At 36.9% G+C, this 17109-nt stretch overlaps 1 protein-coding gene across 4 annotated transcripts in view; it reads left to right on the top strand.

Annotated features, from left to right (window-relative positions):
- Positions 1 to 17109, top strand: part of LOC129777802 (zwei Ig domain protein zig-8-like) — a 515724-nt gene that overhangs the window by 40679 nt on the left and 457936 nt on the right. For all 4 annotated transcript variants that reach the window (XM_055784290.1, XM_055784289.1, XM_055784288.1 and 1 more), the window contains exon 2: positions 3795 to 5224. In XM_055784290.1, the coding sequence (XP_055640265.1) occupies positions 5128 to 5224 (97 nt within the window). In that variant the 5' untranslated portion in view covers positions 3795 to 5127. The remainder of the gene's footprint in view (positions 1 to 3794; positions 5225 to 17109) is intronic.

The raw sequence follows: 17109 nt of genomic DNA, 5'->3' as shown, positions 1-17109 counted from the left end.
TTCATTACTCAAGAATTAATCAAGCAAATGAAACCAAATTTAGCATGTGAAGGTTTTAGGGTGCAATAAATGTTTCTATGGTGGTTAGACTATCCACCCCCTCTCTAAGGGGGGCTGTCATACAAATCAAACTCAAATTTCTGCATTACTCGAGAATTAATCTAGCAAATGGAACCATATATTTAAAGTGGCGGTTTTAGGGTGCAATAAATGATTCTATGATGGTTAGACTCTCCACCCCCTCTCTAAGGGGGAGCACAAATTACAGGAGGTACACAAAGACAAACTTCTGCATAACTCGAGAACTAATCAAGCGAATGGAGCCAAATTTGGGATGTAAGGGTTTTTGGGTATGAGAAATGTTTCTATTATGGTATGACACCCCTCCTTCCTCTGGAATGGAGAGGGGGTCCCATAAAAATATTACAAATATTTCAACCAAAAATATTCCAACCAATTATGACAATTGAAAATTTTCGGAAAACTCTGAAGGAAAAAGGGAAAATTCGAAAAATTAAATTCCCATATGTTCTACAATTACATAGTGACAAGTGCTGTTAGTCCGTTTGATTTTTGCGCTAGCAAAATTGATCTTTGTTTGAAACTGGAAATGAATTTTAATGTGATGAATCGCACTCCTACATCTTCTTCTATCTATACCAATAAAAAAGTATCGCCGAATGTGTTGATAAGAGCAGAATTGTCCGATTTAAGGCTGTCTTTATTGTATCATATTTTCTGTATAAACAAATTATTTTATGTAACGGAGAAACATGTTATTTGTGAGTGGTTGAATAATCTTGAACAAGAATTGTGTCTGAAAATAATCTGATATTATAATGATGAGTTTTGGTAGAAATACTAGGAATTTTATCGTAAAAGGTAAATTCAACGGGGTCGATTAGAAGATGAATCAATGAACAGTTCTGCGATTGGACCCATGAACTTGCTCATAGTAAGACAACGTGAATGTTTGAAGGTATTGACAACAAAAAACAAATTTTGGGCGGGACGAAGTTTGCCGGGTCAGCGAGTTGTAAATAAAAACAAAAAAAGTAATCTCCAAAGAGCAGCTCGATGTAATTTTTCGTCTGCAGGAAATAAGGTTCTCATTTTTTTTAATAAATCGTTTATTTTTACAGGCTCAGTTACATTAGTTTAAAGGAGCCGAATTCTTAAATATATTTTTTAAACTATATATATATAGAAACAATTTTCCTAACACTATGGTTAGTAAGGTGGAAAACCGATTACTCGCGGTTTACTCGAGTTTAGAGGGTGACATATTCTTTCAGGAAAGGGATGGGATATAAGGGAATTGTTACAATGTTGATGATCACACTCGATTCTTAATTCTATTCGTATATCTATTGTATATTTACATTTCAACTTATTTTACTGTTTTTACCAAGGGGGCCAATCACTCGCAATGGATGAAAAGGAGGGTATAAGGACATAGGTACAATCACACACGAAGATCGATAGCTTTAAGGAAAACATATATTTGGGTCATGTAATCAAGGTCTAACCGAGCCAACACATCTCTCACCGGCACATTGGGCTGTCTTCCTCGGGCCCGAAGGGAGTTTTCTAAATTCGATCTGGCGACAAGATACACCTCGCACGACCAAACAACATGCTCGATGTCGTGATAACCTTGACCACAGACGCAGAGATTGTTGCTGGCAAGATTGAAACGAAAGAGTAGCGCATCTAACGAACAGTGATTGGACATAAGTCGGGAGAAGGTGCGAATAAAGTCCCGACTTAAGTCCAGACTTTTGAACCACGGTTTGAGGCTAACCTTAGGGATAATCGAGTGAAACCACCGGCCCAATTTATCTTCGTTCCATTTGCGTTTCCAGTTAGCGATGGTATTTTTACGGACTAAAGAATAAAATTCATTGAAGGCGATTTGACGCTGGTAAATGTCGCCTTCAATCGCACCTACCTTTGCTAATGAGTCAGCCCTCTCGTTACCCGGGATTGAGCAATGTGAAGGGACCCAGACAAAGGTAATGACATAACAGCGTCTGGATAAAGCACTCAAAATTTCTCGTATTCTCTCAAGGAAGTACGGCGAGTGCTTTTCCGGCCTCACTGAACAGATAGCTTCGACAGAGCTAAGACCATCCGTTACAATGTAATAGTGTTCAACAGTTCGTGAGGCGACGCTGTCCAGCGCCCAGTATATCGCTGCCAATTCAGCAATATATACTGAACAAGGATTCTGAAGACTGTGTGAGGTGCTAAAAATTTCGTTGAACACTCCAAATCCTGTGGACTCATTCATAGAGGACCCATCAGTAAAGTACATATTATCACAATTGATACCCCCATACTTTGAATCGAAGATCGTTGGAGCGATCCTCGATCGTTAATAATCTAAATATCCATGGATATCCTGCTTCATGGACAGATCAAAATGCACAGAGGAATTGATGTAGTCAGGAAAACAACCACAGTTGGAAATATACGAAGAAGGATCAACCTGCATGGAGATGAATTCATGATATGAACTCATGAATCCGGAGTGAAAATTTAGCTCGATCAGCTGCTCAAAATTTCCGATCACCATAACCTTCATAACCTTACACCGGATGAAAAACCGAAGAGATAATAATTTGAAGCGATCTTTTAGTGGGAGTACGCCTGCCAAAACCTCGAGACTCATGGTATGCGTTGAGGGCATACATCCCAACGCAATACGGAGACAAAGATACTGAATTCGCTCGAGTTTAATGAGGTGTGTTTTGGCAGCTGATTGAAAACAGAAACTGCCATACTCCATCACTGAGAGAATAGTTGTTCGACACAACATTATAAGATCTTCGGGATGGACTCCCCACCAGGTGCCGGAAGGTTCTCATTGTTATCGAGTAATTTTTTGGGGTGTTTTTCGTTACGTGAATGTTTTACCATCACTTCTCTTCTAGTTCATCGAATCAGCGGTAAAGTTTTCTCATTTTTATTCCAAAAATATTGACGAAAATAAAATACTTATCAAGACGGGTAAGACGGACACTCCACCGACAAAGAACAAACATTTTGTTTTTAAAACAATTTGGTTATCTTCTCCTTCTTTTATTAACAGATGCCCACCAACTACGTTTGCAAGTGCAACCACATACCATGAATGAATCAGCAGAACGTTTCTAAAATGTAATCCGAAACTTATCGAGTACATAAACTTGAATTTTCAGTTAGTGTCACACCCTAATTGTCCATATTTCCCGCAAAGTGTCCGTCCTTCCCGACTCAATCTTATTTTTTCAAAGATGCCGTTCACATTCATTTTTCAAAATTTCTACCTCAAAGACAAATTTTATTACAAAAAGAGACCTAGACTATCAATTTGTGGTGAGATAGCTATATATTTTTTGTGAATTTCACGAAAAAATCAACTTTTACTTCGGGTGTCCGCCTTTACCACCCTTCCCCTATTCGAATTCTGAATTAAGAAGAATAACACTAGCAATTTTATATAGTATCGACAGGGCTCCGCTAGGAACGAAAGTTTTACCGAAGAAAAAGCACTAGTGCGTATGTGCGTTTCTATTGCTCAACTGTTTACTTCGTGCTACATGCATATAAAGTCTCTCAAATAATTGTTGCACCTATGAAACCATAAAAATGTGTTTTGTCTACGTTCTTCTCCAAAATGAAGTGCTCAAGATGTTGTTTCGACGCATAGCTTCCTTAGCGCACCACTATCCGGAACAATATATTATTTACAATTCCATCAGCAAGACCACATGATTTACATTTTTCATTTTCCATCTATTCTTTTTCAGCCCTACCGATTGGACGACCACAGAAATAAAAACTTTCACCCGTTTTTCATAGCCTTCGTAGCAGTGGCGGCGGAAAATACGGCCACAGCAAGTCGCTCTTTCGCCCACCACCCCACAGCAGGCTGCCAGCCGGAAAAAGTTGACCCGTCGACCGTTTGTTGTTCAACCGACTAAACAAACAGCTTTGGAAATAGGATAGGCTTAGCGGAAAAGAAACAAAACACCACCGCAGGAGGGATTCGTCGTTTCGTTCCAAGTACCAACCTCCAACGCTGGGAACTGGAGTGACGGAAAACAAAGAAACAACAACGAGAAAAAAAAATCATCATCAGCGCTGGGCCCCCAAGACGGATCTCGAGGGGCGCAAAAAAACAATGCTTCAGGCCGGGCGAGCAAAATAGATTCATTTGGGGCTGTTTGTGTTTTGTGTAATGGCCACGACGAAAATAAATGACGTTCTCAAAGATAACCGAGCACCGGGAAAACAGAAAAAAAAACTGCGATAAAGGACCGACGAGAAGGATCGCTCCGATAAGACGCGTGACGAGTTTTTTTTCCTCCGAATTTCGACAGGAATCGAATTTGCTTTCTAGTCGCATAGCTCTGACCGACGGGTACCCGATAGAAAAAGGACATCAGACCGTTGCGATTGTGAAAATCAAGCAAGAGGGAAACTTTTAAGCACATACTCATCAATTATAGCCGCCGTTTTGCATACGAATTTAGAAAAAAGTTGGTTCCCGCTTCATCCGTACTGTCTGTAGGCGATAATTAAAATTGAACCTTTTTTTTCCTGTGAGACTGAGAGAAGTCCCATTCAAAGGTTGCCAGAAAGTTGTCCGAGCTTTCGTCCGTAAATCTTCTTCGTCATCATTCCGGGTGATGAAACGTGATAAATTCGAGAAGCAAAGAAAGTTCCAGCATCACTTCATCCCACAAATGGGTGAGCTTTGTGGGCGTGTGCTTCTGTGTGTGTACGAGCGTGCGTTCTTTACAAAACGGTAGACGAAAAAATTCCAACCATTATTCGATCTTTTTCCTGCTGGCCTCAGCGTTTAAAGCGTTTCAAACTCGCCCCCTTCGCCTGTTGAAACCACAGATAATGTTTTCCAGGGTTTTCAATAGACACAAGAAGTGACGAAAAAGTGAAGTTGTTAACATCGTTGTCGGCTTAGTTTGTGTTTTTGTGTGTAAAGTGAGTGGAAAGATAAATAACAGTCGGTAGTGAGTGAGGAGTGCCCACACCACGGAATGGAAGAGGAGGGACTTGGGGAGAATTAAGTTTCGCCGTGAAGTGAGTGGGAGTGTGGGTGTGTGCACGTAGTATTAAAGTATGTGCTACTTCCTACCTTGGCAGCTCACAATGGCATCGCGGATCTTTGCGTCATGCTGCTGGATGCTCGTGTTACTTATACTGCTGATTAATTCAGGTAAGTTCATTTTCAAATGTGGAAGAAAAGAATTCCATTCATCCTCAATGTTCAAATTTTCAATGTGTTCTTATGTAATTAAAGCCTTCCCTCAGGTTCAAATTGAGAACTATGAATAATAAGTTTTCAAAACGTTTGAAATACGTGGTCTGGCATTCACCCATTCTGGCCATTCTTGCTTCATAGAACGCAGGGACTCATGAAAATCACATTAGTTTCCGGTGAAAGTATCAAATATGTTCTGTAACTCATAGTGCACAACACCGTGATGTTCACATCAAATCCATCTTATTCTCTTTGGCTGTAATTGGTCGATTTCACCTGGTCTCACCCAAGCTTGTGTTTAAGAGTCTCATAATATATGACTTTTGTTATCTCCAGTTTCTATTTAATCTATGTTTGAAACTATTTGTTTTCTGTTTTGTGCGGCATTTGCCAGATGGTTTTTCACTATTTGACCTCTATATCTTTTATATAAAGCACTAATGAAACATATTTCTCGGGCTTTAAGTGTTCTTTTCTTTCGATGTCAATCTCATCGTTTTCGTAAAAAAACCATCTTGGATTCTATAAATGTGACATTAGCAATAATTAGTTTTAATTCAGATTCGTCATATGATAATGAATGATTTCACACTTCCACAATATTTGAAAATCGTCCAAAAGTCCTCCTCCTCCTCTTTACGATCTGTACTAATTAAGATTGTCGATACAGGGGTGAGTAAAACACACCAGTGATTCGTGGATCGCTATTGCATCCACAATTATTCAGACCGACATCTCAAAACCATTATACAAATATTTTTCCGATGTCATAAATTGTAATGTTGACATAAACCTTAGATTTATCTATATGTGTATCTTTTTATAGAGGAGATGTGTCTAAAACGCGCCTGACGGGCAATTTGATCCGTCTGATTTTCTCGTAAACCCGCAAAAATAGAAATGCAATGGTTATAAGCAATCGTGCTAGTCAATGATAGAATCCTACCATGTAAGTTTTACATTTGTAACAAGCTTGAAAAAATAAGAAAAATAATTTGCTTGGGATGCGATTTTCGATGTAATTTTCTACATCGTTTTTATAATGTTTTTGTTGCTTGCAACCGATCCAGAGGCGATAACTGTGAGTCATATTTATTGAGTCAAGTTCCCAGTGGATATCTCAGATGAAGAACGGTAAGAAAGGATTCATTTCCTTCTCAATTGAATATTTTCCGTTTCAGCAGACTATCGGGCAGTACGGCACTCCCTCGGTCGGGGCAATTTGCTCGCTTTCGGCCGGATAACATTCTCACGAGAGAAATAGCTTGTATGTGAGAGATGTCAGATGATTTTTTCAAATATCTCTGCATGACACGAATAAATGTTTTCAAATGTAATCATAATGAACAAAAATGGCTAAACCATCACGATATTTCTAAATCATGTTCGATAAATCACACAAACTATTATTTCACATATACTGAAATGACCTCAGTATGTTTTCACGAAATTAAATGTCTTCAAAACGGAAACATAAAACACCTGGCATCTATATTATGTGCTCAGAGAATGTAAAAAAAAAGAGCGCGAACTGAAGCATTAATGCACGAATACTGGGAGAACACGCTCACCGGAATCTCCCATTCATTATTTATTTATATGCTTATGAGCATATTATACTTCTGTTGGGCCATTGTACACCGTATGCTTGAAAAATATAAAATTTGGTAGCACTTTTCAGCCATTTCATGCCAAACCGATATAGTGGTTCTCAGATTTTCGTGAAAAGTGGTAGTTTTGTTCTTTATCGCAAAACATCAGACCCGTATTTTTTTTTTTTTTTCACTAGGGTGACCATTTCCATTTGATGGTTGTCCAAACGTTCAAAAAGGACTATCTAATTGGCTTCAATTTTATGTGTCGATCATCTGAATCGGTCCAGTAGATCAAAAATTATGAATTTTTGTGTTGGAAAAAAGAGGAAAAATTTGACTTTTCGAACCATCGGTGAACTTTAAAAAATCATAACTCAAAAATGAAAAAAACGCCTCTCTAGTTTCGATATATGTTATGTGAAAAATCCTCAGCTTTCCAGAAAAAAATATTAAAAAATATAGCGCCTTTGGTCTCGAAACTATGAAAACAATAAAAAACGAATACAATCAATAATAACGAGAGCAGAATTCAAATTTTCTACAGAGTAACATACCAGGTGATTGGCTTTAATTTGATATGTCGATCATCTGCATCGGCTCAGTAGTTCAAAAGTTATGAATTTTTGAAAAAAGTCATTTTTGGAAAAAAAAAAAAAAAAGGAAAAAGTTGATTTTTCGGACAACCCTAAAATGGAAATGGTCACCCTACTGAAAAATTTAAAAAATACGGGTCTAATGTTTTGCGATAAAGAACAAAACTATCACTTTTCATGAAAATCTGAGAACCACTATATCGGTTTGGCATGAAATGGCTGTTTTGTTATTCAGTATCTAAAATACAGCACGATTACAGATGACTGGCCAAAAATTTTTTGAAAAAAATTTCACTAACAATAAAGTTATTTTAAAATTTATTAAAATTCATTTTCTCAAAAACGTATTTTTATTTAAATTCCTAAAAATATATACATGAACAACCCTTACAATATCCAACAAGTCGTCTATATCTATAGTCGTCTATATATTCTCGATATCAAAGGGGCATTTGATTCAGTTTCCATGGAAATTTTCTCAGAGAAGCTTCATAATCGTGGACTTTCACCAATTCTCAATAATTTCCTGTATAATTTACTGTCAGAAAAGCACATGATTTTCTCTCATGGCAGCTCGAAATTTTCTCGTTACAGTTTTATGGGCCTACCGCAAGGCTCCTGCCTAAGCCCCCTCTTGTACAGTTTTTACGTCAATGATATGGATGATTGTCTAACTAGAGACTGCACGCTGAGACAACTTGCAGACGATGGAGTCATTTCCATCACGGGTACTAATCCCGTCGTTCTGCAAAAGTCGTGGCAAGATACCCTGAACAACCTGTTCACGTGGGCCCTTAAGCTGGGTATCGAATTCTCTACGGAGAAAACTGAAATGGTCGTTTTTTTCTAGGAAGCACGAACCCGCCCAATTCCAGCTTCAACGATCATGATCTCTAAGTTTATCAAATATCTGGGTGTATATTTTGATTCTAAATGTACCTGGGGAAGACACATTGCGTATCTGAAACAGAAATGCCAGCAAAGAATCAATTTTCTCCAAACAATTACCGGAACATGGTGGGGCGCCCATCCAGGAGACCTCATTAAGTTGTACAAAACAACGATATTATCAGTGTTGGAATATGGCAGTTTTTGCTTCCGATCAGCTGCCAGGATTCATATTCTCAAGCTGGAGAGGATACAATATCGTTGCTTGCGTATAGCCATGGGGTGTTTGCATTCGACACATACGATGAGTCTCGAAGTCTTGGCAGAAGTACCCCCGCTTACTCTTCAATTCACAGAAATATCCTACAGATTTCTCATCCGTTGCAAGATCATGAATCCATTGGTGATTGATAACTTAGAAAATCTACTCCAACTGACTCCTCAGTCAAGTTTTATGTCTTTATACCATGAGTACCTTAACCACGACGTGCACCCTTCACCAGGCATCTCCAACCAAGTTTGCTTCCCATACTTTTGCAATTCCTCTGTCATTTTTGATCTGTCCATGCGACAAAAAATCCATGGAATACCAGATCACCTACGCTCCGATTCTATTCCGCCGATATTTTCGGCAGAATATGGTAAAGTTAGATCTGATAAAATGTTCTTTACTGACGGTTCATACATAAACGGGTCCACTGGCTTCGGCATCTTCAATGAAAATTCCAGTGCCTCTTTCAAACTCAATGATCCTTGTTCCGTGTATGTCGCTGAACTGGGTGCGATATACTACGCACTAGGGATCATTGAAACATTGCCCATCGACCATTATTTTATTTTTTCAGACATTCTCAGATCAATAGAGACAATCCGCTCAATGAAAGTTGATAAACGCTCATCTTATTTCCTAACAAGAATAAGACATCTATTGAGTGTTTTGGTCGAAAAATTATTCAAGATTACCTTAACATGGGTTCCCTCTCATTGCTCGATTCCGGGGAATGAGAAAGCGGACTCGCTAGCTTCTCATTCCCATTCACTTTTTGAAAGGCAAATTGCTTATAATAATTTTTTTCACAATCCTCGTCAGTACACGCTCGTAAGTTGGCAGCGCATGTGGAGTGAAGATGAGTTCGGTCGTTGGTTACACACGATTATCCCTAAGGTCTCGACGAGTGCATGGTTCAAGGGATTGAATGCAGATCGTGATTTCATTCGCGTGATATCTCGGCTTATGTCCAATCACTACAACCTAAACGCGTATCTTTATCGCATTGGGCTCGCAGCAAGCAATCTATGTGATTGTGGCGATGGCTACCACGACATCGAGCATGTTGTCTGGTCGTGTACCCGGTTCCATGCTGCCCGCTCTCAGCTCTCCAGAGCACTGAGAGCACAAGGCAGACAATCGGATATCCCCGTCCGGGATATCTTAGGTAGCCGTGATCCTGATCTGCTGCTCCATCTATACCTGTTCCTCAGAAACGCCGATGTCAACCTTTAATGATGTTTCCTTCGTTGTGTCCCTGTTTCATATTCCTCCTATCTGATCTATAAACTTTGACTTAGTCGCGGCAATACATACATTTTACTTAGTCGCGGCAATACATACATACATAGATACACGGGCCGAAGGTTGTGCAGTCCTCTGATCATTCAACAAGAGCCAAAGGTTGTACCGCTCATGACAACTCTACACGAGCTGATGATTGCGCTGGCTAGTGATCATTCTATCCTGGATTCCTCGAGTCGAGAAAGATGCACCACGCTAGATATGGGGTGCAGACTAGGGGGGCGTTGCTGATTAACGGTCAGCTGCATCCCAATAGGAAGTATCCCATGTCGGGTACGCGTACAGAGCACTGAAGACTGCAACATCGCAATTATGAGAACACTTGTAATACTAACCTCGAGCCAACCGCGAGTAATTGGTTACATATTACTAACATAGTTGTAAGCAAACATTGTCAAAATATTGAGCTCCCGGCCCCGTTAGGCTGACGCCATATGAGCCTTAATAAAAATATATATTTTGAATAAAAAAAAAGTCGTCTATACATCGGAAGATGGGCACTTTCACAGGGAAAAAGTTTTTCGAACAACAACTTTTTCGTGTTTTCTTTGAAATAAATACAACTTATCCTAATTTTGTTTGAAGTCAAGATAGCGATTTAGTGTATTCGACAAAGTTTTAGATCTTGTTAAAATATAAACTTCTGTCGAAGACATCAACTTTCTATCTTTTAAAGTTTTTGGAATATAAGTCATTCTTATATGAATACTCCTGAAAAAAATAATGAACATTTTTGTGTGTAAATACTCATGTTTGACATACGATTTTGAGAAAAATGATTTTTAATTTTTAAAATAACTTTTTTTTCAGCGGAATTTTTTTCCAATTTTTTTTGTGGTATTTTTTTGTAAAAATTCAAACAATTTCCTGTATTCCATCCTCTGACAAGAATTTTGTGGGTATCATAGTTTTTAAGTTATAAATTTTTGTAAAAAATTAAGAAAAAAAAATTAAAAAAAAAACTTTTTCCAAAAAGTAGTCTAATTATTTTTCGAATATTTCAACTATGCAAAGTCGCTTATATGACTCATGTCTCTACACCCACAACGTTTCACTACAATCTGAGATGGTGCTGCCAACGGCCAGTCGAGTTGGCATAAAATTCGTCTATTCCCCTTTTTCTCACCACAAAAAGTTATAACTTTTGAACTACTGAACCGATTCAGATGAGTGACATATTAAATTAACACTTATGGTATAATTCTCTTTTTTAAAAAAAATATTACATTTGCAAAAGAATTATGTTGTTTTTGTAATTATTGATTGTATTCGTTGTTAGGTTACAGATGGTGGGCACTGTATTATTCTATAGTTTTTCTTGAAGCTAAATTTTGTTTTACATTATACATTCTGTTATCCAAAAATGCCCTTTTTCAAAAAATTTCAAAAACTTTCGAACTGCAGATTACCGACATATTAAATTGAAGCTAATGAGCTTTAACAACAAAAACATAACATAACATTTGCTGAAAAATAGATTTTAGTAGCATAGATCTAGTCTAGTCGCATAGGGATATTGATCGAAGACTGAAAACATGTTAAATATGAAAAATAACAACTCAAAAAAGGAAGAAAACATTTTTCTGATTTCTGAATATGTAAAAAAAAACTCAGCTTTCAAGAAAGTTATAAAAATAATAGCGCCCTCTATCTTTATCCGAGTAAACTATGGACAAAAAATACATTCAATAATTACAAAAGTAAAATTCATTTTTCTACCAAGTGTAATATTTTTTAAAAGAAGGTCCATAGGCTTCAACTTGATATGTCAATCATCTGAATCGGTTCAGTAGTTCAAAAGTGATGAGTTTTTGTGGTGGATAAAAGGGGAAGAGATTGATTTTTTGGACCACTGGTTAACTTTGAAAAAATCATAACTCATAAACTCTCTGATTTTATGATATGTGAAAAAACCTATACAATCAATAATTTCGAAAATTAAACCCAATTTTTTTGCAAGTGTAATATTTTTCTAGCTAATTGACTTTAATCATCTGAATCGGCTTGGTAAATGCTGTAAATGAATATCCCATACATTCACCAAAAAGTCATCTATACATCGAAAGACGGGCACTGTTACAGCAAAAGAGTTTATCTATCATCAACTTTTTCATGTTTTCTTCGAAAAACTACTCCAAATGTTTTACTCGTCACATTTTTGTGTGTGAATTATCACGATCACCATGTTCTGCATTTTTTTTTTATTTAGAAACATGTCAAGAACATATCAAACGCGAGGATTTGCACACAAAAATGTTACGGTTGTTATGTTTTTTATCAGGAGTCTTCATACAAAGATGCCATTAATCAGTTATACTAGAAACTATAAAAAATAGAAAGTTGACATCTTCGACAAAAGTCCATATTTTAATGAGATCTAAAAACTGTGCCGAATACACTATATCGTTATCTTGACTTTGAACAAAAATAGTTTTAAAGTATTATTTGAGGGGCCTAGAATGCAAGGGGTGTAAGTGACTTGATCGATTTCTCTTCATCTACTTTTTCTTCAGTTAATAACTCATCTGCAAAAACGTTCCAATTTAAGTTTGTTATAGAATCCGATAGATGAGGTTCTGACCTATCTTCCACATAGTCAAATATAGCTGGAATGAATTTGCAGCTAAGTTATGACCAAAAGAGAGAGTCGATGTAAAAAAAATGATCAAACACTTACATCTCTCATTTTTTTCAAAAGAAAAAAAATGTTAGAAAAACTTTTTCCCTGTAAATGTGCCCGTCTTCCGATGTCTTGATTGTAATTGTAATTGTGTATAATTTTTTGAAGGATTTTAAAAAGTAAGTTTTTGAGAAAAATGAATAAATTACACTGTCCTTTAAAGTAAAATATAATGATATTTTTTATGAAAATTTAAAAAATTTTGTACATTTAATTCTTAGTCAAAGGCCCACAAGGCCTCATAGTTTTCCTTGGCCTTTTTCAGAAAAATTGTCTAATTTTTTTTGAGGTTTCAAGTATCGCTTACCAAGCGATCGATCGTGAGTTCAAACTCAGGGCCCTCAATTGACCATCTTTGTGTTGTTATAGAATAACTACGTCCACGCAACCATCATCAGCGATGGAAATCGATCCACGGTGGAACAAAGATCGATTCATCCATACAACTGCTCTGCTCTGCAAGAAACATCGGGCTGCTGTTCTATAAATAACCCAACAATGATATCAAATGTCTCCGCTGTCCGGTCTGCTGAACAATGGAAGAACAGATAGAATACGCTTACGCCTAAATGGCTACTACTCTGTAATTTACCATAATGTAATGGAACAGAAAACTTAGCGCCTAAATAGCTACTACTAACTACCGTGTAATTTACAATTTATAGAAACATAAACATATGTACATGTACGCACTTACAACCCGGCTCTGTTACAGCTAAAATGCTAATGAGCCTAATAAATAAATAAACGGGATAAAAAAAAAAACGTTGCTCAAATGGCTTATGTCTTTACTTCCACAACTATTCACTGCAATCTGAAATGGTGCTGCCAACTCCTTAGAAGAGTTGAAATTCGTGAATGAAGTATGAAATTCGTAAATTTCTTCCTTTTCTTAGAAGGCGTTCACTAACGTTCCCAGTGAAGCTTCGTCGTTTCAACGTAGTATTTTATTTGAGTCATTTACTAGTACTTGTTTTGGATTTCTATTCAAATGAAAAATATAGAATAGCAATTTTTTTTTTGAAAAATAATATCATATCAACTTTTTAACATTGACGAGACAATTCACGCATGGGAAATTGGTTGTTACCACTATTGGCTTCTTTAATACATTGAACCCCGCTCAAACTAGGGCACCGACATTGAACTTTTCAAACAGGCCCACGTCGGTCCTTGCGGATTGATACTGGACTTTTAAAAAATCCATTACAGGCAAACCTTTTTTTGTGCGGGGACAGGGACCGCACACAAAAAATCGTGCAAAACTTCACCAGTAGCTTTAAAAAATCGTGTTCGGCACACATTTTGAAAAAAACCTTTATTTGTGCGGTAGATAGGGACCGCATAAAAAAAGTTTCCCCCAAGAAAGTAACCCAAATTCACGCCATTCACCGTTCAATTTCCTTTTGTTTCCCTGCTTTGCGATGGGACAGATGCTTTTTCGGTTGCGCGTGGCTGTTTTGTGCTTTTAGTTGCATGTCGAAACACGTTGCTGTTAGAAATCATGTCATGCAAAAACTTACAAAAACTTAGAGCATTTGATGGGAGAGGGGAATTATTTCAGAAGTGGACAATTGAGACGCAAATATGCTTTTTTCGCACTGAAATGCATATAAACCATCGAAAAAAAGTAAATGGACGACAACTTCGTCAAATATGCTTCTTTTCATATGCCGCACAAAAAAATCGCACAAGAACAAAAAACCGAACAAAATAAATCGCACAAAAAAAAATCGCACAAAAAAAACCGCACAAAAACAGTTTTTACTGTATATACATATATTACTGTCGTTCTCAGTACCTACGCTCTCCAAACGAAAAATCCACTGTCGGCGCGATGAGATCGACGCTCTCAGACGGAAAATTCGGTGTCACTCCCCAGAGAACGACGCGAGGCTCAATATGTTAAGTTAGTACATTTTCCCTAAATATAACTATATTGAAATAAAGTATAACCTGTTTACTTAATATATTTTTTTCTAGAGAAAACAGGAAAAGAGTACGTGTGCCATAACCACATACCTCATACTCAGCCCGGGCATGTGATCGCAAACCGTGATGTGTTCGATTCGCTCTAATGGGCCGACGACAACGTGTCAGTTGATAAAACAAGTTTATGGTGATGAGTGTTTATCTCGTAGCTGGGTTCACGAGTACGATACGCATCCAATTTACTGAACAGCGTAGCTTGTGAATGTTTTACAGCTGTTGTTATCCATCACGCATTTCACCGAATACTACATTCTAACAGTACATATGAGCAATTCCTATGATATGATTCGAATGAAAGTTTGTATTCCGTCTGGGTTGAAGGAAATATGAGCTTTCCACAGCAATTGGGATTTTTTGACTCAAGCGTAACTTTTGAAAAGGGCGTATCGATTTTAGTAGGAGAAATCTTTGATAATTTATAACTCAAAAACTAATTTTTTTTAAAAAAATTTCATATAAACTAGAAGTCATGTAGAAAATTTAAAAAAAAACTTGCACAGCTATTGTGTCATGACTTAAAACTTCAGATATAACTACAAAGCTTACATTTGCCAGAGAACCTTTTTCATCTCTATAATAAACAACGAATGGATGGATTGTTGCTTGATCATTGTTCCAGTGATGACTTTGAACTTCACCTTGAAGCACAAATGAATAATTTTCGGAAAAATCGCAAATCACAACAACCTCATTTTCTTGCAAAATAGCTTTTATATTGTTAAGAAATGTGGACTGTTGTGTTTTAATGTAATCATGAGTAAGTAATACTTCAATTTTTTTCGCAAAAATACGATACAAATTCTTCCACCGGTTTTACAAGAGTTTCTATGTTGCATCGATCAGTAGAAATCCATTGTGCATAAGTGATTTCAATTAAATTGCGTTCCTGAAGCTCATCTAGAAACCAGTTTTTAAACTCGTCCATTGTTGGGCATTTTTTACATTCACGAAGGTAACAATATATTTTCATGGAATGTACAAACACAAACGTTATGATTTCCTGAACTACTCAGCAATTTGCAATGCTTCGGACGCATTGATGCAAAAGAGCTATATCCAATTTTGCAATTTGGATTAAGTTGCTTAAAACTGTTGAAAGTTTCCCTTAATGATGTTGATACGTGAGATCTCAAAAAAATAACCGAAATCGGAAAGGTGACTATTCGAAGACGAAAAGGATAAATAAAAACGTGCTTTATTTCAAGGAATTCAATTGGTATACTGTCTTTATTTCATTTTTGGTTGGTTTTTATACCACATTTGAACAATTGCTTCATCAGTTGATATGTGATGAATAGACAAAAAATAATCCTTTGTCAACTGAAGAATTCAATATGCAAATTGTTCGGTGACAATCAATTATGTTGTTGAAAGCGCGTGTTATAGGGATGTCCTTGCTTTTCGCGCCAACAGATGTTATTAATAACCTTTTTTGGATGTGTTGATGCTTCTCATCTTTGGCTACAGAAACATAGTCTCTTTCTCCAGGTAATGATCAACTGATATCGTCGTCATTATAAAATTCCGAAACAAGATTTTTATCATCTTCACTTAAACTTGGTCCATATTTGCATATTTGTGGTGTCGACAATACACCTTTTTCATTTGCCAGTTTTTTAGCTTGAATTGCCATACATTTATTAACGCCAAGTTCTTCTACCATTTTTTGCACGGACCATGACTTAGGCAAAACTGTTCAAATTCTAACTTTTTCTGATCTTGTTGTCTCTGTGTAGTAAAATTTCTCTTTCAGCTGATTGATAATTTCATCAAACTCTTTTGCCTTTTGTTTAAAGTTCGACTCTTCGTCTTCTTCATGTGAAAAGTAAAATAGATTTCTTTTAACCTTTAGAAATTTCTTTGAATATTTGTTCGGGGTAACTAGCCTGTCCAAGTCTTTTCGTCATTATTGGTGAAACGTTAATACCGGCGATTCCCTTGTTGAATAGCTCAATGTTGTACGCTCGGGAATACTCTGGTATATTGCTGTTTTGGGAATCTTGCGAAGATGCTGAAACGACTGAAACTATTGATGGTACTTCTTCTAAAGTATTTCCTACTGCTGTACTGATCTGCTCCTCAGTATTACACTGCTTTGGTTTGGAAGAGTATACAGATAAACGGCATGATCCGCAAATTTTTAAAGATGTGTCTAAAAGGATATTGCATCCCATTGACTTAAGTTTCTCAATTATTGACACGGTTAAGAAACGTTTTTCAGATGAACATTTCTTACCGTTTTTCGCAAACGGTCTACAACACGGAGAAAAAATTTTGTAGTCCATTGTGGTATACTGTTATTCACTCTATAAGGAAGATTGTTCGACTGATAAACGATTCAATATGAGTGAATATGAGTAACTTTATATACATTATAGAGGTAGCTTAAAGATACCTGACTTTATATACCTATACAGAGGTAGCTTAGAGATACCTGACTTCAGGTATGATCTAGGCATAACGTAAACAAGTTAATTATATTTGTTATTCAATTGGAATTTCAAGCCTTTGGTTGTGCT

The sequence above is a fragment of the Toxorhynchites rutilus genome, chromosome 3 (genome assembly GCF_029784135.1).
Source record: "Toxorhynchites rutilus septentrionalis strain SRP chromosome 3, ASM2978413v1, whole genome shotgun sequence".
NCBI lineage: Eukaryota > Metazoa > Arthropoda > Insecta > Diptera > Culicidae > Toxorhynchites > Toxorhynchites rutilus.
The sequence above is the reverse complement of the archived record's forward strand: the minus strand, read 5'-3'. Positions and strand labels throughout refer to the sequence as shown.